The sequence below is a fragment of the Helicoverpa zea genome, chromosome 31 (genome assembly GCF_022581195.2).
Source record: "Helicoverpa zea isolate HzStark_Cry1AcR chromosome 31, ilHelZeax1.1, whole genome shotgun sequence".
NCBI classification, from domain to species: domain Eukaryota; kingdom Metazoa; phylum Arthropoda; class Insecta; order Lepidoptera; family Noctuidae; genus Helicoverpa; species Helicoverpa zea.
In genome coordinates this window covers 13,512,792-13,534,622 of record NC_061482.1, presented here as the reverse complement: position 1 = coordinate 13,534,622, position 21,831 = coordinate 13,512,792, and the positions used below count along the sequence as shown (strand labels likewise).

At 36.5% G+C, this 21,831-nt stretch overlaps 1 protein-coding gene across 1 annotated transcript in view; it reads right to left on the bottom strand.

Annotated features, from left to right (window-relative positions):
- The window catches only part of LOC124645318 (otoferlin-like), a 74,816-nt gene extending 53,463 nt beyond the window's left edge, over positions 1–21,353 (bottom strand). Inside the window, exons 1-3 of the mRNA XM_047185118.1 lie at positions 21,243–21,353; positions 20,287–20,427; positions 9,261–9,405 (exon numbers count right to left, since the gene is read on the bottom strand). Coding sequence (XP_047041074.1) covers positions 9,261–9,405; positions 20,287–20,427; positions 21,243–21,353 — 397 coding nt within the window. The remainder of the gene's footprint in view (positions 1–9,260; positions 9,406–20,286; positions 20,428–21,242) is intronic.
- Positions 21,354–21,831: the final 478 nt, after the last annotated feature.

Here is a 21,831-nt window from a genome sequence, read left to right as displayed (position 1 = left end):
ATTCACAAGATACATTATAACTTTAGCTATGATTATAAATGTATTTTATTCGTTTATTATGCATATTTTTTTGAAAATCAACAAAAATATAATACCGTAGTGATAGTTTCATCATACGTCTTGAATTTATAGACCGCGGTACACTAGGCAATATCATAAATTAATAAAATCGTTTATTATACTTTTTTAGAAAAAATAAATGTATCTACTGTAGTAATCCAGATGAATTGGTTATTCGCTGGATCATCAGGTATTCTTAGTGAAAAGCTATTTCTGTGGCATGAAAATTGCACTAGAACTCTTATTTTTTCCTCCTGAATTGACTCATGAAAAATAAGTTTGTATGATAGCACTAAATTGAATACGGCACTTACATTTTACAACTTAGGAAGATTTTTTAAAATACTTATTAAAAAATACTTGTTCCTAATTTTATTAATACAACTTCGAAATGAAAATAATTTAAAGGGTTAGAATTTTACTTAAATGTTTGACTAATGGGTACTTAAAGTAAATGACGAATAATGTCAGGATAATGTCAGGACACCTTTTCACACACGGTCGGTTAGCCCCATGGTAAGTTATTAATTAACTTGTGTTATGGGTGCTAACACAACTGATAAACTACATATAGCTACATATTTATAAATATATATTGTAACACCCAGACCACGGCCAACAAACATGCTCATCACACAAGTGTCGCCCGAACCGGGAATCGAACCCGGGACCTCAGGTTCGGCAGTCCGACGAAGAATTGATTAATCATTGTTTTATTCCTAAAACCAACATTTACCAGTCCACATTAGAAATGTTTAATAAATACTTACATTTACTAACTCATGTCGGTAAATCTTAGGTTCTACTGGAAAATCTTAGGATGTAACATACAGGAATGAATTTTAAGCAGTGCACAAAAAAAAACTGGTGGTCCAGAATCATTAACAGAACATATCTGCATGAACAGTAAAAAAAAAAAATTCATGCTTTTGTCCGCCCTAAACTCAGCAAAATATGGATACTTACTAACTATTCTTACGCGCTTGGAGCAGCGCTCGCGTCAGTAAACCGGTTTCGCGTTGCTGTCGTGCCTACTATGACGACTGTGACCGTACAATCGGTTACAAAATAAACATCTTTCGATATCAATAACTTTTCTTTTTTGTACTAAAACACGACAAAATAAAAATATGCGTATCTATAAAACTCATTTAACTATAAGTTGCAAGTTTGTGCACTGTATAAAATTCATTCCTGTATAATATACCTACAAAACATTGTTGCAAGGTTGTTCTAACCTACAGACAGACATGTGAATAAATGATTTATTTTTCAAAATTTAGCTAATCAAATATTTTCTCTTAAATAAATAAATATTTAATTACATATCATGGATTATGCCTACTGGGGAAACCATGTAAAAAAAAACGCGCCTCGCATTCTACCTCGAAGGTGGTGAGGAAACGAATGCATTGTCATAATATAACTACATGGTAGCTTTAGAAATCGCTATTTAGCAAATACCTCCTTTTCATGCAATTACAAAATAAAAAAATACTAACTTTTTCTGAAACTTATATGAAATTATCAGGATTGATTAGAAATTACAATCCAGTCTCTTAATACCAACAATTTTTATTACGAGCAATATTCTATTTGTGACAATCTTGATAAGACTTTCAATAAAGGACAATGGGCAGATTGGTATACCCCACCAATAGCAATGTCATATATATCATTGGATAGGCCTTTTTATGTAGAACAATATTTACTATGACAGCTTTGCTGAAATGTTTGTCCGTTCTGAGATATAGATCAAAAACTGTGCAAAAGTTAGAACTAAGTAATCTATTGATAACTCAAGTTTTTAAAGGAAAATCTAAGAACTACTAAGTGTAAGTCTTGTATGAAAGAAAATCAGATTACAGTATTGATTAGCATCAGTTTTAAGATTGTGTATATCTCAGAACGGACAAACAATAGAACAAAGCTGTCAGAGTAAATGTTGTTCCAGTTAAAAAGACCCATCCAATGATATGTATGACTTTCCTATTGGTGCGGTTTCTCACTACGCCCAACATCCAGTTGGTACAATAAAAGGTTGAAATGCTACATAATAGTAACAATTATGGATCCTAACGGGCATAGTAGTACTTACAAGACTTAAAGTTATTAGTACTTAGATTTTCCTTTAAAAACTTGAGGTATCAATAGATTACTTAGTTCTAACTTTTGCACAGTTTTTGATCTATATCTCAGAACGGACAAACATTTCAGCAAAGCTGTCATAGTAAATATTGTTCTACATAAAAAGGCCTATCCAATGATATATATGACATTCCTATTGGGGGGGTATACCAGGTCCCATATATTTGTGCCCATTGTCCTTTGTCAATCTATAGTATAGATTATAAAGCTGAAGAGTTTGTTTGTTTGAACGCGCTAATCTCAGGAACTACTGGTGCGATTTAAAAATTTCTTTCAGTGTTAGATAGCCCATTTATCGAGGAAGGCTATAGGCTACTTTTTATCCCGGTACGGGAAGTAGTTCCCACGGGATGCGGGTGAAACCGCTGGCAGAAGCTAGTTAATTACATATAGTCATTATTGTTTTACATTGATTTTGACCACAATTCATTTTTAAAATGAGTTTTCAAATAATAAAAGTGCATATCAAGATTGTCTACCATCTTAACTTTACACACGTAAATGGCAAGATTATCATAACAACCTTTTTAATTTGTTAAAAACTCAAACTTAATTATACTTTTTTTTTAATTTGCTTAGCGCGCGCCATATGAAAAGTTACACGTTGCACACGAGTGCAAAGATTTTTCAACTCACGCCCTTTCCCTCGCTATAACTCGGTATTCTAATTTTAAAATCCTTCCCTTGCTTGGTCATCAAATTGATCATCCGGTTAGAAAGCCACTTTGCACTCTTTACACATTATAACAAAACTTATTATTCTGAAGTATTATTCTGAACATCGAAATCGACCTCGGGACTCTGTTTGATGCAGTCACTTCATCATCTCCCGAGCCTTTACCCAACTATGTTGAAGTCGGCTTCCAGCCTAATCGGATGTAGCTGAGTACCGGTTCTTACAAGGAGCGACTTCTTATCTGGTCTCCTCAACCCAGTTGCCCGGGCAGCCCAATTCCCTTGAGTAGGTAAGACTGGTTGTCAGACTTACTGGCTTTTAGTAGGGGAGGCCTAGAAGGGATTTTGGGATTTACTCAAGCGCGGCAGATTAGTATATAGGGAGGTGCCTATTACCCCATTTAACACCTCCACCGAGTATAAGCCCTGTATATGTAGCCGCGTGTCTAGAATAAAGGATCAGATTAGTAAAAAAAAAAATATCATCTGACATTCTCCAGCGCGTCAGATTAAGATAGGGTAAGTTAGTTATATGCTAAAAAGTGTATATTCCACTAATCTGACAATTTGCGATTGACGATAAGAAGTAGGAAGGTTACAAACTTGTAAAAAAAAAACGTCATCTTGACTTTCTCGAGCGCGGCTAATTTTTTTTTATTTTGAAGGGAATAATTCAACGTTCACGAAAAATATATAATCTGACGAAGCGTAAGCCGAAAGCCGAAGTAAGGAAAATTAATCGATAAAGTTTAAAGCGTGCAGCTACGTGATGCCGGTATTCTCCTCCCAGGTTTCTATTCCTCTCTCTCTTTTTTCAATTCAATTCATTTTAGTGCAAATGAATGTGTTTTAGTATGTAGTGTTGGTACATTTTGGGTCTTAAATAATCTACACTAATATTATAAAGCTGAAGAGTTTTTTTGTTTGAACTCGCTAATCTCAGGAAGTCATACGTAGTATGCAGATATACTGTTTTTAACGAAGACGATTCATTTTATTGGATACTTTCGTTAAGTACGTGTGCCTTCCAGTTGCATTGTTTGTCTATCGTGATACCGAGAAATGCCATTTCGTATACTTCTTGTAATTTATGTCCTCTATAATTACTCTTTATAGTCTTCTTTTTATACAGTCGTGGTGGCCTAGTCATCCGGTTAGACTGGAAGCCGACCCCAACATAGTTGGGAAAAAGGCTAGGCAGATGATGATGAGCCTTATTTTTTTATCTATATGTATTAAATTGAATAAAATTAGTTTTTGTAAGATTTACGCGTAGATTATTTCCGTCAAGCCATGTTATTATAGATTCAATTGTATTGTTTATGTCACATGTATATTTATCAATGTCATTATAATTCAATGTAATTATTATAGAAATGTATGTAATGTATGAGCAGATTGGTACACTCCGCCAATAGCAATTTCATACATATCATTGGATAGGCCTTTTTATCTAGAACAACCTTTATTATGACAGCTTTGTTGAAATGTTTGTCCGTTCTGGGATATAGATCAAAAAGTGTGTAAAAGTTAAAACGAAATAATCTATTGATATCTCAAGTTTTTAAGGAATACCAAAGTGCTACAACGTGTATGTCTTGTAAGTACTAAGTACTTGCTGTGCAGACATTGGTGTCCAAGATAAACTTAGACAGTAAATACAAACTTAGAAAAGTTGCATTGGTACTTGCCTGACCTGGAATCGAATCCACATACTTGAGAGGTTGGTTCTTTACCCACTAGGCCACCACGACTTAGATAATGATTATAACAAAATTAAAAAACAACGACATTGGTGTTAATTTTCCAAAGAAAATTAGGTTACAGTATTGATTATTATTAGTTTTAAAAACTTTCCATTGTCAGATTAAGCGAGTCTCTCCAGATAATCGTCAGATTATAAGATGATTACGTCAAGGGTACATAAATGAACCATATATATCCTAATCTGACGCGCTCGAGTTTTTCAAAATGGCGATTTTTTTTTGCAATTTCAAATAATGGCCACGAGTTTAGGTCACGTCTAAATCGTCAGATTATTGCATAAGAGACTTCGTCTTGGTTCACTTAACACCCCTTTTGAAAATCTGTCGCGCTCGATAAAATTATTTTTTTTCCCATTTTTAACCCTTACCTACGACCACCCCCACCATGGAAACAGTCAGATTAATATACGTATGTTTTCAAAATGACGTACGACGTGCATGCTATTAATATCTGACGCGCTCGAGTATGTCCATGCAACTGCTTTTTTTTACATTTTTGAAAGTTTATAGCCGCTCCACCCACCGATGAAAGTGTGTGTATGTCAGGACATTTTTTTCTTCTTATAATCTAAGCTTCGCAATCTAATAGGTCTCATTGACGCTCGAGTCACTCCCGGTTTAGCACCCTTGCCTCCCCTACTATTTTGACTGCCAAAAATGTACAATGCTAGCCGGGGCCTACCGTTTATCAGAGCCCTCCGAAACGTGGTCATTGGTGTACAATTACAAACTTAGTTGTAAAGTTGCATTCGTACTTGTCTGACCTAGAATCAAACCTATAATCATCCTTTTATTATATATCCAGAAAACACAAAAGCTGTTTTATTTTCAATTCTCTGGAGGAAGACGTTTCAAAATATTTTGTTTCCTGTATTGCATACAAACGTGAATTGAATATTGGATATCTATGACGTAAGTATGACCACTAATATAGACTACCCTCTTCTAATAATATGATAACCACGACTTGGTATAGGAACAAAGGCACGACCGGTATAGGTAGCCATCATTCCTTTTACAAGAGCTTAAACATTATTAATATCATACGCAATTTAAATTTCTTTGTACCGGAAATGTTTGCAGCATTCACTAACATAATTACAACTCCCCAGAACTAAACATCTCTTATTCAAACTAGCTTTGTATGTAAAGGCTTCATACGATGCAATTTCAAAGCAAGATTCTACCAGCCGGAAAATTGGTATACCAACAACGCAGTATTATAGAGCTCCGAGCTCGCCCGGGCCCCGGGAGAGCTCACAAAGGGTTTTGAACGCACACATGTAATACAGGTGAACACAGATGCAGTTATGCAATAGTTACACGAATACTTCTGTGTGCGTGATGCAATATTGATTGTCAGACAGTGACGCGTCCAAGCTCCCTGTCTCTCATACGCAGTTTCCTCTACCTGCACACACATAAATTGTATATTGCTGTCTCTCAAATTAAGTGAGCCCAGATTTTCCTACATAGATAAATCTAGAACATCGTCCGGTCCAAAGGTGAAATCGATGTTATCTGCGTACTGCGTACCATGTTGAAATATTTTATGACGACTGAATATTGAATTCATTGTAGGTACTTTTCAATGTAAGAAAACCTGCTTCAATATTTTGAAGTATGCATGCAATATGTCTTATTGGATACTTGAAACATCTGAACTTCATTGTTTTCATGTCAAAGTAATGTTACATATTCGTAGGAGCTTATTTGAGGAACTAAGTAATATTCAAAACTTTGTAGGTACCTTCTCAAAGTTAGAAGCGCAACTGGTGTCAGTCTACGTAACTGGAACTTAGGATAAGCTTCGACATGCCTTTGTTAGACATAACTTTGTTTATAGTTAGAAACGTAATACTGAAATACCATGTCAATGTCTACAGGTGAATGGTTACCCCATCCACTACAAAAGCCAAGATGTCAACGCATCTACGAGGTGCTAGCTAATTGAAATTTGAAATCAATTATTTAAACCGAAAATATAACTGGAACTCAAAATCTTATTTTGGCGTTTTATTTTTGCTTAGCTTACTTTCTTCATCCCTATAGTCTGCAGTAAACATGTGTAAGTATCTTATGACAAAACAGGTTTCGATAAAATTGGTTCGCGTTCTTTACACAACCCCTAAGGAGTCACGTATAACAGCTAAAACAAAAAACACAAAGAAATGCAAGTTCTTGTTTGCATAACACAATTCTAAGACAACAAGGTAGTTCTTTGTTCAAGACTATAGCAAAACATCTGGTTAAGACTAGTTTTAAATAGAGAAAACAACAAGCGGCCAGACTTAGAATCCTATCTTTTCTAATTAAAAACTTAATTTGCAGAACGTTTGTGCAATAACCGCACATCCTGTGTTGTGCTGCACAAGACAACTCTTTAATTGAAATTCTTTTCAGCAAAGGCCTTTAGCTTGGTGTAAAGATATTTATTTTGATTATGATATCAGACTTCGATTTTAAATCTCATTTACCTATACCAACTTTTCCTGACTGTAGTCGCTTTGTTTGTCAACGTCAGCCACATCTCAACTATCCGAATACTACGGTACTTTTCATGAAGCCTGTGCTAGATGGTGAAGTATCTGGAATACCATCTTAACTACCTACAAAGACTGTCAATGTTGTCACATCACTGCCCTCAGTAACTGCTTGAAGGGCCTTCCAGGTGACGCATTATTTTATCCCCATTTAATTATTAGCGATGAAAGATGACAACAAAGGATGCTACTCATGCATTGGACGAAAGGGTCATTAAGAGATTTTATTTCCTGAATCAATTTTATTCCTTTAACATTAAGGTCGAAAATGTACTATCAACAGGTGAAATAAATATAATCCAGTCCAATATATTGTAACTGCGTCACAGCATGTAACCCTTTCATTAAGTGCGAGGGAGAGGAACTTAATCGATATTGCAACGGCCGGCCGGGGGCCGACGTGTATGCTGAAGCTTTGGACGTAGTTCGACTGCCAAAATAAATAATTTAAAACGCCATTTTGTATTTAAAGGTTAACATGCCTATCAAATATGTATAGGTTGCTGAAACTAGATCAGCTAGAATAGCATCAAAGTTAGGTTTAACAGAAATTCTTGGTTCTGGCGATGACTACATACTACGCAATTATGTAAGACGCTGCGTATCTTAAGCGCATCGGAAGGCCCAGCGCATCACTACGTAGTATAAAAAAAAGTCGTTTTCTCTGTCCCCATATCCCAATGTGCGCTTAAATCTTTAAAACTACGCAACGGGTTTTGATAAGGTTTTTTTTAAAGATAAAGTGATTGAAGAGGAAGGTTTGTATGTTTAATAACATCCATTTAATTGTAGGAAAATACTGATATCCCGTGCTTAGCCGCTAGTAATAGATGATTAAAATCTTAAACTTCAAAAAGTAAATCAATAGTGTGGTAAGTTTTTGACAACACGGTGTTAGCAGTTATGAAAATTTTGTTCAGATACTTTTGAAGCTAACTGCACCCAACTAAGATCAAAGGTCCGCAGGACCGCAAACTCATTACAATGCTGTCAATTGCATCCCGATACCAACAGTGGGAGGCCTGATGCAACTATAACAAGATTGTTAAAAGCCTTGCTTGATACACAAAGGGAAAACCAATATAATTGTTTCATAGTATTTTCTTCCTTCATATTGAGAACAGGAAGATAAGGTAATGTGTATTTTGGAGACTCGGAGAGTAATGTAACTACTTTTTAAAAAAACTACAGTTTGGAAATTAATGAATTAGTACATCTGTTGAAGGTGACCCATGGAGGGTATGTGACGCACTTACAACTCCTGCTTATTTTAGAGATATTATTACAGGTACCTTCGAGTTTTAAAGAGTTCTTTTTTAGTTAACGAACTGATGATTTTAACCAATCACGGACCGTGAATCACGGTTTAGTTAGTTTACTATTCAAAGTTAGATTTCTATTTTATTTGAGACATATATACCTACTTGAATTCTTGATACAAGGCTTGAAGAGTTGAAAATCATGCCCATTAACTGAATAGTGAATCATGCACACAGACAGTTTCGACAGATTTTATATTAAAAAAAAAGACAAATCGCCATATTACCTATCTATTCATCATCTTCCGACCCTTTTTTCCCAATCATGTTGGGATCGGCTTCCAGTCTAACCGGATTCAGCTGAGTACCAGTGCTTTACAAGAAGCGACTGCCTATCTGACCTCCTCAACCCAGTTACCCGGGCAACCCGATACCTCTTGGTTAGACTGGTGTCAGACTTACTGGCTTCTGACAACCTGTAACGACTGCCAAGGATGTTCAATGACAGCTGGGACCTACAGTTTAACGTACCATCCGAAACACAGTCAATGGTGTCTAAGATAAACTTAGAAAGTACATACAAACTTAGAAAAGTTGCATTGGTACTTGCCTGACCTGGGATCGTACCAGCGCCCTCATACTTGAGAGGTTGGTCCTTTACCCACTAGGCCACCACGACCTTTTTACCTATCTATTCCTTGGATAAAAATTAACTGATGATTGAAAAATCAGCCAGCCTTTAAAGGTTTTGGACAATGTCACTTAGCGAAACTATGTTATTTTCTCCAACTTTCTACTGTAGTACTTACGAGGTTGAGACCAAATAGCTCCGAGATCAATGGTGGCTTCCCCCATGAGACGTGGTGGGGCGCAACACCGGGGCTCCATCACAGCGAGCCAGATACTCGAACGTTGGATATCCCTGATGCTGACGTATAGCTCGAACATGAAGTACTGTGAAACAATGATATAGCCGCTTTAATTGCTTGTATGCCGCTAAGTATAATCTTATACAAATGAATTGCTGTTCGTTAGTCTGACTAAAACTCGAGAATGGCTAGACCGATTTTGCTCATTTTGGTTTTAAAATGTTTTTGAGGTTTAAACTACACGAAGACAATAGAAAATCCATCACGTCTCGCGTGTATCTGTGCCCCGACATACAATGGGTTGAGCCGTGTAATGATGAAAGCTGTTTTGTGGTAGTCCTGCGGCACGGTGAACCGACGATTTAAAGAAGGTGGTGGGTAGTGGACGGATGCGGGCTGCCCACGACCTGGATGCTTATTCTTCTGTATCTCATATAAGAATTTTGATTAGAAGTACTATTACTGAGGGATTATTGGTTCCTATATTTTAAGGGTAGATTGGTCATGGTAAGCAAGTAATTGGAGGTTTTGCACTTTTAAATCCGAGCCGACCGCGCTGAAGAAGTCTTTTCTAATTCCTAGACTCGTCCTACGCCACTGTATGTCGACACCACTTCGAATCTGATCATCGTTTGTCTGACAATAATTTCTGAAATTCTTCCCGATTCAGAAAATTTGAGCGATTCGAACTGGTCAAGTGTGCGCGGTTTCGTTTGTTTCTTGAAGAAAATTTTATAATTCATATCGTTCAGCACGTTCGGCTTTGATATCGTTCACAATGAGATGAAAGAATAATTATAGTCACGAGGTAAAAAAATATTCATGAAGCTTGTTGGTTCAAAAATCTTGTATTTAAAATATATAAATCTTTTAACTAATTCAAAAATTCTTAGGAACTCATCGTCAGGAAACTAGAATTGGAAATAGGAAAAATCCACTACTTAGGCAAAGTACCGACTGACAATTGAGTTTGAAGTCGTCGTAACTAGGGCATGCAATACCGGTTTACCGGTTTCGGTTTTACCGGTAAAACCGCCCATTTTCGCGATTTTTAATTTACCGGTAAAAATTATATGTAACCGGTAATTTACCGGTTTTTACGTTTTTGTGATAATATATAGCAATTGTTCATTTAACGTCAAATCTTCACTATGTAGCCTGAACATAATGTAATAATGCAGACATTATATATTGTAAGAGTGTTAAAGTTGCTGTTCTTGACTGCTCTGTTCTTGACTGCCTCGTTGGTCTAGTGGTCGCAAGCGCGGCTGCTGTGCTCGAGGTCTCGGGTTCGATTCCCGGGTCGGGCCGAAATCGCTTTGTGGGTTTTCTTAAGCTTTCACAAAGCAGCCCGTAGTCTGGAAGTTGGTGATTGATTAACCCGTGCATCGGAGAGCACGTAAATGTCGGTCCTGCGCCCGATCTCTTTCCGGTCGTGTCGGATTGCCGTCCCATCGGGTTATGAGAGTGAAGGAATAGGGAGTGCACCTGTGTCTGCGCAAATGCTCGTGCACTATAATATGTCCTGCGCAGCTGGCTGATCTCCTTAAGTGAGAACAGCCGCCGTGGCCGAAAACGGCCGTGGACGCCATTATTAATACGAGCAGCAAATGAAATACCTATCTAATCTATACCTACATACTATAATATCATAAAAAGGAACATTTTGTATATTTGTTTGTAACAGATTTTAAAAATGTACTTAATGTTTCAAAACTACACTCTTTCCAAGTGGCATAGGCTTTATTTTATTTCAGTAGGGGCAGTAGGTTGCCAAGTTATTTAAGATACTACTTTAATTTTTAGAGGATACTTTTCTATAGCCTTTTCTCATATAATTCTTCAAGTCTTTTTTCTCATAACAAGATCAGGGACCTATTAGCGTAACGTTGACTAGCGGTCACTGGTCCTGGTGTCTGGGTCTAGGGTCCAGGCCTCATTCCTGGCCGATGAGGCCGAGATTAGTTCGCATAACAGAAATACGGCGGTGTGGCTAGTAGCGCCATCTATCGGAGGGTGGTATTTTTTTTTGTAAGTTTGTGCGCTTCAGTTCGACGGACAATTTCACAGTGAAGAGTTATTTTGGTAGGAAGGTAGCTATTAAGTTTCGGTTATTCATCAGAGAGGGCAGGGGCCCGATTCTGCTAAGTTAACAATGTCAAAATTAAATAGAAATTGAATCGCAATAGCAGTTTTAACCTTAGCAGGCGGGTTATCGGCACGAATCTTGAGCTCTGGCCTACTTCTGCGCAGAAGTGATTTATTAGCAAAGAACCAATCCCAAGTGACGGCTATGACGCGATGCACTGCGGGCCAATCACCGCTTTAGCCCGCCCCCGCGCCTCACTTCATACCACAAAACGGACCCAATAAATTACTTCTGCGCAGGTGAAGGTCAGAGCTCAAGATTCGTGCCGATAACTTTTATACTAATATAAGACCAATGGCATTCCAATGATATTCGATTGGTTTGCGATTGGGTCTGCCATTTGGTCTATACGGTAGTTAAAATTGCTCTAAAATCATATTGCAATTTATAAATAATTTGCAGACAATAAGATTCATTATTGAATCACAGAAACGGATAAAAACGTTATTTAAAAGAAAAAATTGCGGAATGCCACATAGGTACGCTTCAATCGTAATTGAGTCGTGATTGGATCTCACGCGGATGTGAATCGTATGTCGCTTAAGTAAAATTTTCTCTTACATACTCACTTATGTACTTTCTTATGTACTCTCTTATGTACTCTCTTATGTACTCTCTTATGTACTCTCTTATGTACTCTGTTATATACTGTCTGATTAACTCTCTTATGAAAAAAACTATTAAATTGTGGCAAAGGAGAGGTCATAATGAAGGTTGACATAAAGAATGCCTTTAATTCAGTCAATAGGGACACCTTGCTGGCAGAAACGAAAAAAGAGTTACCCCAAATTTACAGTTTTATTTGGCAATGCTACAGACATCCATCTAAATTACTATATCAGGACAACCTTCTGGAATCTTCTGTTGGCTGTCAGCAGGGTGACCCACTCGGGCCTGTGATTTTCAGTTTAGCCATAAACCCAATAATTCGGCAGCTAAATTCGGAATTCAACGTTTGGTACCTTGATGACGGAACCTTGGGGGGCAAAGTAGATACAGTACTTGGTGATTTTTCTTTTCTCCAAAACAAATTTCAAGAAATAGGTCTAAAATTTCAATCATATTTCGGAAAGGCTGCTCCAAATTAACATGCACTCAGCCATTACAATCATTAGATATTGTTGTTTTGGCCCAAAATTAACATACTATTTGCGCGCTTCCACTCTATGGAAGCACACAAACCTTTTGGAACAACTTGACAAAATAGGGTAGTGTCCAGGGTCGAAATAATGAAATAATATTTAGTCCGCTTTTTAGATAATCAAAAAATATTGGATACGTATTTTTTATTTTTTTAATTAAACATAAAATGACAAAGATAATACACTTCAAAAATTAGGAGTGGGGGTTTTTACGTCACAGTGTCCTGAAAATTGTAGCAACTTGTGACGTCACACTCAACTTTAACACGCTATATCTTAACAAGTTCTGATCCAATTTAAAAAAGAAAAAATACGTATCGCTTAATTTTGGACAATCTACAAGACGGACTAATTATTATTTTTTAGGAAACTAGCCTATTATCAGACACACATTATCATCAATTTTAAATGTGGCCCTAGACGACCGAGCCTGGGTTCAGGCTACTCTTCCCATTCGCATGGGAGGGCTTGGCGTCCGCAAAATTTCTAGTATAAGTTTACCGGCCTTTATATCCTCCGTCCGTGGGATCAATACTGAGAAATTGACCAGGAAAATTCTTCCTTCCACACTGGTCAATTGCGAGGTACCATGCCTGGCTGAGGCTGTAGAGGCTTGGAAAATCACCTGCCCGAATATTGATCTACCCGTCAACCCATCCTCTCAGAGACAGTGGGATGAGCCGCTCTGCAGAGCTACACGGAATAATCTGATTAATACGTCAATTTCTTCTGCAGAGCGAGCGCGCCTTCTGGCTGTGGGCGAATGGGAGTCGGGTCTATGGCTTCTGGCACTTCCGTCGTCAAACATAGGCACCTTGTTTGACGACACCACTTTCCGGCTAGCTATTTGCTTGCGATTGGGTGCTCCGTGCTGCTCTCCTCACCGCTGCCCATGTGGTGAAGCTGTCAGCAGCCTTGGACACCACGGCTTGTCATGTAGCCGCAGCGCCGGCCGTTTTGCACGGCATGCGAATATCAATGACATAATCCGTCGCGCTCTTGTTGCCGTCGGCGTTCCAGCCATATTAGAACCCAATGGTCTGGCACGCGACGATGGCAAGAGACCAGACGGTATGTCGTTGTTCCCGTGGAAGATGGGTAGGTCTTTAGTATGGGACGCGACCTGTGTCGATACTCTTGCACCATCTCACCTTCCTAGCTCGGCGCGATGTGCTGGTTCCGCTGCTGCGGCTGCAGAGGACCTCAAACGGCGCAAATATAGTACCCTGGTGGGTAACTATACCTTTGAGCCGTTTGGGGTTGAAACCCTCGGGCCGTGGGGTCCAAGTGCTCATCTCCTATATAAGGATATCGCTAAGCGACTTGCTGACACTTCAGGTGACCCAAGGGCTGGTTTTTATTTTGGCCAAAAAGTAAGCATTGCCATCCAACGTGGCAATACTGCCAGCCTCTTGGGTACACTCCCGGTGGGCAGCGATGAGGAGTTTTTTGATGCAATTTTTTAAATATTTTTATTTATAGTAAGTGTATATATTAGGTAATAAGTTACTTGTATGTTGTATATATATTTATTATTAAGTTATTGTAAAAAGTTATTTATAAGCCCTTTACAAAAATAGTAAAACAATAAATTAATTAAAACTAAAAAAAAAAAAAAAAAAAAAACATATTTCAATATTGTAAAGCTTTTTTGTTGACAGTACTTTTAACAAAATAAAGTACGGATGACGAATTGAGACTAAGCAAAATAAAATATTTTATCGAATGACAAACTGAGACACGTTTTTTATGGATGCCAAATCACTAAAATGACGAATTGGCCATAACCACGAAGGAGAAAAGACTAGCGGAGATGCCCTAACGCAGGTAGGTCACGCGCCTTCAGGTAGGTCAAATACGTCACGACTACGTCACGGCAGGCGTGGCTGGACACCGCCCATATATCGTCCTTTACATCAAACTGACATCTTGTCATGGTTGTATTTTTACCACAATTTCAACAGATTTTATTTGTTACTCGATTAAAACGATGAAATGCGCTATCATTAATTGTAGAAATTGCTCAGGATCCAAACTCAAACATACCATAGGATAACATTTCACGTGTAAGTAATATTTTAGCTTTAAAACATATTTTTTGCTAGAGACATCTGTCGTCGAATAGCTGCATTTCTTCACCTCTAAGTGAATTTGTATTATTTTCGTATCAATCTTGTATCAATGTATATTATTGGTACCAATTTTTGCCTTAAAAAGCAGCTTCATTTTCCCTTGCATCCTACAAGTTTTTTTATAGATTATTTACAAACCAAAACATATGATATATTATCATGAAAATTTAATATTATAAAAACACCATCTTTCGGTAAGTAGTCGACTTACGTATATTTGAAGTAAAATTGTGTTCATCAAGACAGAGAGACCCGTTACAAAATTAAGTGCTACCAGACATCGAAAATGCAATCACCCATTCTTAAAAAAGGTCTTATTTAAAAAAGCTGCAATTATCTTAAAATTAATCATAACTCTAACTATGTAGATTTATTTATATTCATCACTAGCCGTTTTCCCGCGGTTTCACCCGCGTACCGTGGGAGCTACTGCCCGCACCGGGATAAAATATAGCCTATGTTACTTGCAGATAATATAGCTTTCTAATGGTGAAAGAATATTTAAAATCGGTCCAGTAGTTTTTGAGTTTATCCATTACAACCAAACAAACAAACAAAGTTTTCCTCTTTATAATATTAGAATAGATCAGCAATGTTTTACATAGGTATATCTCTCTTGCCGTACATACTTTTTGAATGTACCTTTACTCAGAGCAACATCGGACACACATAATGTCAGCCACTTAGTGGATGCGCCGTTATGATATAGTTGTGAAAACTCTAATTTGATAAACACTGTCCCTATAATTTTAATTCCCATTTTTCTTGGTGAATTTCGTAATGTGGCAACATCGAAAATAACAACAGTCATCGCAGCACGGTTTTAGACATGTTCTAGAACAAATAGAACGAATTTTCGTGCTTGTGATGCCATAGTGGCTAGTAGACGAACTAACACAATGCCATAAGTTGATACTTAAATTACACCATGGGGGTATTTTAGACCCGTGGTGAATAAAAATGATTTTTCATCGAGTCTCCGTTTAATGGTTCCTAGATACCTATTTCATTTCTGGAGGAGTAAATAAATTGTTGTGGGGCAAGTTCTCTGCACAAAATAATACTTATATAACAATTAATTTTCTAACTTTTTTATCTCTCTCTTTTTCTTCGTTCATTTCAAATGAATGCTTCTTTAAACTTTCTAATAGAATTACTATTTTAAAAGAATTATTAATTTTGAGTATTTACTTTACTTTTGAGTATGTCACTAGTGGTCGATGTTAGTTTAGGGTTAGATTTTAATCATCCTATTCCACGCTAGATGGATTTACAAAAAATGGGTGGCTTCCCATAAAAGGCGTATAAGGGTGGAGCACGGGTGGAGACAGTAACGTTCCTCGTCTCCCGCTCACCCGAATTTTGGCGCGCTGCTTTGTTAGGAGATTTTTCGTTAGGGCATCTCCGCTAGTCTTTTCTCCTCCGTGGCCATAACTCTATAAAAATGTGACATTGTCAAATATGACAAATGAGTCGTTAAATATCAAACTCGCTTAAGTCGAACATAAACGAATCTGTGCAAATAAGTACAATTACCAATATCATAAAGGAGATTAGGCAAGAATGTATGAAGTTTGGTCCAAATGTCCACCACGAACGACACCTATATAATTAAATAGTCCACTTAATTTAGAGTTACTTTTACTAAGAAAGTAAAAAAAAAACAATGCCAAAAAAAAGTTACAGCCAAAAATGTATTCTTAATTTTCGGTAGTTTTTGAATGTTATCATTATTATTTTTTTTTATTCCACTTCCATTTCCGCACTTTATCTAAAGAAAACTAAGATGAGTAAGACACGTTTGCATATAAACAGCCCATATTTTTTTGCCCGATGGATGTACGAATCACTAACCAAATGAGGCGCCAGAAGTGCTTGAATATACTCAGCGGTGCCTGGATCTAAGAAAGTTAGATGTAACTGGTGGTGTCTTCTCTCTAATAATGAACAAATTCTATTTGTCAGAAGTTACAGAAAGTACGAAAATCGAACATCATGAAAATTAATTGAAAAAATGAAATTGAAAAAATCTATAAAATGTTTTATTTGATTTTGCTATAACTTTTTTCTGGCATTATATTTTTTTTTACTTTCATAACAAAAATTGTTCTATATTTAACGGGCTATCTAGCCATATAAGTCTCGTTCGTGGTGGACATTTGGACCGGAATCGCCCATTGTCCTTTGCGAGACTGTGAATGTAATTAGGCAATCTAACTTTCACAATAATGATTCAGAGTCATTTTGTTTAAAGAAATAAATAAAATATTACTTATTTTACGCTAAAAACCAGTTTTTATTTTGGACATAAGCACATATGATATATACCCCCTGGATTTAAGCTGTTTTGAAACGAACTCCTGTGGACTTAATCTATTATGAAAAGATACAGTGTGACTTAATCTGGTTTGATGTAACTGAATTACAATATGGAGTACTCAGTGACGAATAAAAAGCAAAATTCATAACGTTTTCTGGGCTTCGCCCAACTCATTACAAACGAAATTGTAGCACTATATTTAAAAAACTCGCTTCTTCTTATTTATATTTTCAATTGATTTCAATTTTAGCTTCTTTTTTGCGAACTCCTGCTCCACAAATGTTATTCTATTATCCATAATTAATTAAAAACTCAGGTGCACGATAACAACACACCACGGTTTTACCACAGCAATGGCGCCATGACACCCAAACACCGGCTTCTCATTGGTCCAATAGGCATGATGACAGTAATCAAAAATCATTAAAATAATATATTTATTAAATTAAACTTGAAGCTTGGAATATAAAACGCGCATTGTTTTCTTTATTAATAATGTGATTAATATGTATTTTTATAAAATAAAATTACGAAATAAGGCAATCCGCCATGATATCTTGAACACCAATCAGAGCTCGTGACGTCATCTCTGAAAACAACTCGCGCGAAAGCGCGCGAACGTCACATTTCGTTATTGTGAACTTCCACTGCGATCTTTGTTTTTAATTAATTGTTTATAACACGAGTTATGGAGCCCGGATTTATCAAGGCAAACAGCGCTAATTTGCCTAGAATGGATATCATAATGCTGGGAGAGTTTTTGGCATCAAATAAAGATTTTTGTTCAGCTGAATTTAGAAATGTTAAAACTTCCATGTAAGTATACTAGTTTAATTAAAAAAACTTCCATTTAAGTGTATTAGTTTAATTAAAAAAACTTCTATGTTAGAATATTAGTTTAATTAAAAACAATTTTAGTTATAAATAATTCCTCAAATAAACACATACATATAAATACATGATATGAATAAAATGCGTAATATAACAGCAATGAGAGATGAAACCTAACCTCGAATAGTTATTTACATTATAAACTATGCTAGAATCTAGAGAACTATGTAATAACTTACATCAAAGTGATCTTCACAAAAATAAAGTTGTACCCTGGGCAATATTGCTTTTGAATCTCGCCTTGCAAGTTTAAGCCACTTGTTTCGTATTTTTTTATTGTGAGGAACGTACACAAATAACTTATCAGGAGTTGTTTTGAGATGTGTTCTTACACTGGGGGACCCCACAACACCTATGCACTTTCGAATTCATATTTAATAACACAAAAAACTTAATTATTGCACGAGCGTTGTTTACTTGCGTCTTGTAATTTCAGTCGTGACGTCACAAGTGACGACATGACACTGACAAGCGTTTTCGCGCCGGATTCAAAGTGGACAGAGAAAAATGCAATTATTTGATAAAAAAACTTCGCATTTTCTTAAAATTAATAATTTTTCGTATAAAATAGACGTATACCTACATCATACAAAGGAATTTAAAAATTTGTCATCATGCCTATTGGACTAAAGCGGATTTGATCTACACAGTAGTCAGGACATAGGTTATTTTGAAATAAGGGTATGGTTTTAGAGTCTTATTTTCATAAGATTTCTTGGACTTTAGAGTATTTGAACTGTACCAAGATGTTTAGTTTTGCATAGAGTATCAAACTAGCCAAAGACTAAAAAAAAACGTTTTAGTGGACTTAAGCACTTTTGATATTTAACGACTCAAATAACTTAGCGATGAAAAACGGTCCAATCACGAGTCTCTATTCAACTTCTCTTATGAACATGAAACAGTAAAAGTAAACTTTCTGTAAACTAAAATTATGATCGAAAAAACGTTGAAAAAATGATGAATGCGATCCTCGCGATCGCTGAGCAAGTTTATGTTTTAAAGTTCTATAAAACTAGTAAAGCGAGTCGTCGCCGGCATTGTGAACAGTCAGAGGGCAGCTATTGATACAAGCATCTCTTTGCTTTACGTCATTCAGTGTACATTAATTATAAGGCGTTTCTTGCGAGAGAAAATCGACGATAATTAGTAGTTTTCTCGCCGGCGGTGGGACCACTGCCTAAAACTACTGGTTTCCCAGCTTACAGTTTTGTGGTAAACGCCATCTATGATCAAATTGCCACATCTCGTATTCTTAATGCGAGATAGAGTATCAACTCATGGTGTGATCGGACAAACACCATACTGGACGAGATCTTAGTACTTCATTTAACGCATAGATGGCGCAAGAGATGCTATTTGAACTTTGTATTTTTATTCACATTTTAATTTTATATATAAATAAATGTCTCAATTGTAGTCTTATGAAATAAATTATTTCAAAAATATTAAAATAATATATGTTTTTTAACTAACCTAACTCAAAAAAATATTACCCGGCTAAAAGACCCCGTTATACCTACCATGCACTCGAAGCATTTTAAATAAACTTCACAGCAACTTAGAAAATGTTTTCAGGCAAGTAAATGATGCCATTATGAGGCTAAAGTTGTAACCAAAACAAATAACTTATTTTATTTAATCTATTCACGTAACAATTTCGGAAGTAACACCGCTGACGTTGGTGCACTTATCAGTGGTGATCAACCACCGTGACTTACTCCGCCTCATTACCTCTACTTACCCCGCAGAGCAAACAATCCTAATGGCTGATAACCTAATTTTCTACACACATTTTATTATACAAAGGGGGAGGCCTATGTTCAGCAGTGGACGTCCTATGGCTGAGATGATGATGATGATGATGATTTTATTATACAGGTACCTAAGTATCGTTATTTTGACGGTGACAATGTAATGATGTCATTATGTTATAGTGAATGGAAGAACGTTATTTTTGGACACCCTGTTGCGTAAAAAAATATTAATTTGTATTTTTTTTTTAATCTGATGACCAAGAAGGCTAGCTACGTTCAATAATCGATGGCATTTTTTCTGTAGGAGAAACCGTACAAAGAGTCGGTCAGAAATCCTAGTCAGATATTCCCACAAAATACCGGCCCTATTAGGTTCTACAAAAAGTCTGACGCGGGCGAGAAGGTTTATGGTTTTATTATTACTGATGGGAAGTTTTCTTTAACCCACATACTATGATATACTTACCTATGACAAATTAATGACAACTTTAGTTATAGACACGTGCATTTTTTTCTCTTATCTTTTGTAATTGCCTGAAAAACGTACTCGACTATAATTCTGAATATATAATTACCTCTCTATAATATGGTTCCTCCATGTTCCTTCGTATGGTAGTCCTGTGTTTCTTCTTTCCCAGGACCACGATGACATAGGAGTTGGCGGAGTTTGGATTTATCCACATCAGCTTGCGAGCCTCCAAGACATTGACGGATATCTGATGAATACCATACATTTTCGTCACTACGTAATTATGGACTGGTAACAAAATAGTGGTCATGTAGACAGCCGAATTTATTAAGTCGACATTCAACATTTTATTGAATCATTGAATAGTGCTGTGTAGTTCGCATTTGGATAAGTGTAAAAAGAATATTAAGTAAAATATCATTTATGTATCAACACATTCAAAATTGAAGGTAAAACACAACAATTTTAATAAACTTGGCAATAAAAATAAAAACTAAATAAATCTTCCAATAAGCACAATAATATCAAGCCACTTTTTCCTAAAAAATCCCCTTTTAAAATTGACAGCTGCGCCCATAAGCGGAAAAGTCACCGCTTCATAAAAAGCCTGAGCGGTAAAGCGGCTAAAGTTACAATTGTCGGCGAGCTCTCGGCCGACATGTGAAAAGCCTGCATTGTCTTCGACAAAAACGTAACAACGACCAATAAAGGACTACACATGATATGGCCAGGTTTCTACAAAACGTGGGACAGCTTAACTTTTCTTTCTGGGGAGAAAATCTTTAATTTGTTGAGAAACCTCAAATATCATCCGACCCAACTTTCTAAAGGCTTATGGACTAATGTCTTTGTAAATTCATACTATGGTAAGCTAGATATTGTTGTTATGTAGCGTCCTTCTTGTCAAAGTGAGAACCTACTGACAGGCAACCTGTGTCAAGCAACAAAGTCGAAGGCATCAAAAATCCTTCAAAGGTGGAACTTCTGCAGCAAGTATTGCAATTTTCTCCATCCTCATGGTGTCCCTACCTCTTGATAAATAATTTATAACGCGACCAGTACCTGAAAATACTGCGGAGTGGTTTCCGGGTTCCTCTCGGTCTCGACCCTGTAAGTTTGCTGCCTCGCTTGGTTTTTTTGTCGAGTTCTCTTCTCTGGCGACTTGGTGCGCATTGTGTTTAGTTTTGCAATGATTTGTAACGTTTTGTAACGATGCAATTAAAATGACGCGTGCAATGACAGTCGATGCGTTCTGCTAGTCTATTGTAGAGTTTTTGTTGCTGTTATTTTTTTTTGTGTGAGTATTTGGTTTGTCTATTGCTTTGGTTGGTAGAGGTTTTATTTGTTTTGAAAAAATGAAATTGTGCCGAAGTTTTTATTATGTCTACCAGCTATACATAATAACAACTTTTCACAAAAGATAAACCAACTTCTAAGCAATGTCTATAGAAACAATAAACCTTACGTTAATATGTTATTTAAAATATTACTGTAAGTATTTATTTCCCCAGGCTTTATTTTATTTAAAAAAAAAAATACTTCGTTTGAAGCCCCACAATTAGGAACTTACTCATCGTATTATCGTCATACTTAATTCATATTAGTGTAAAATTCTCGTCAATACTTCACAACCCTTGAGAAGTTCGACTCT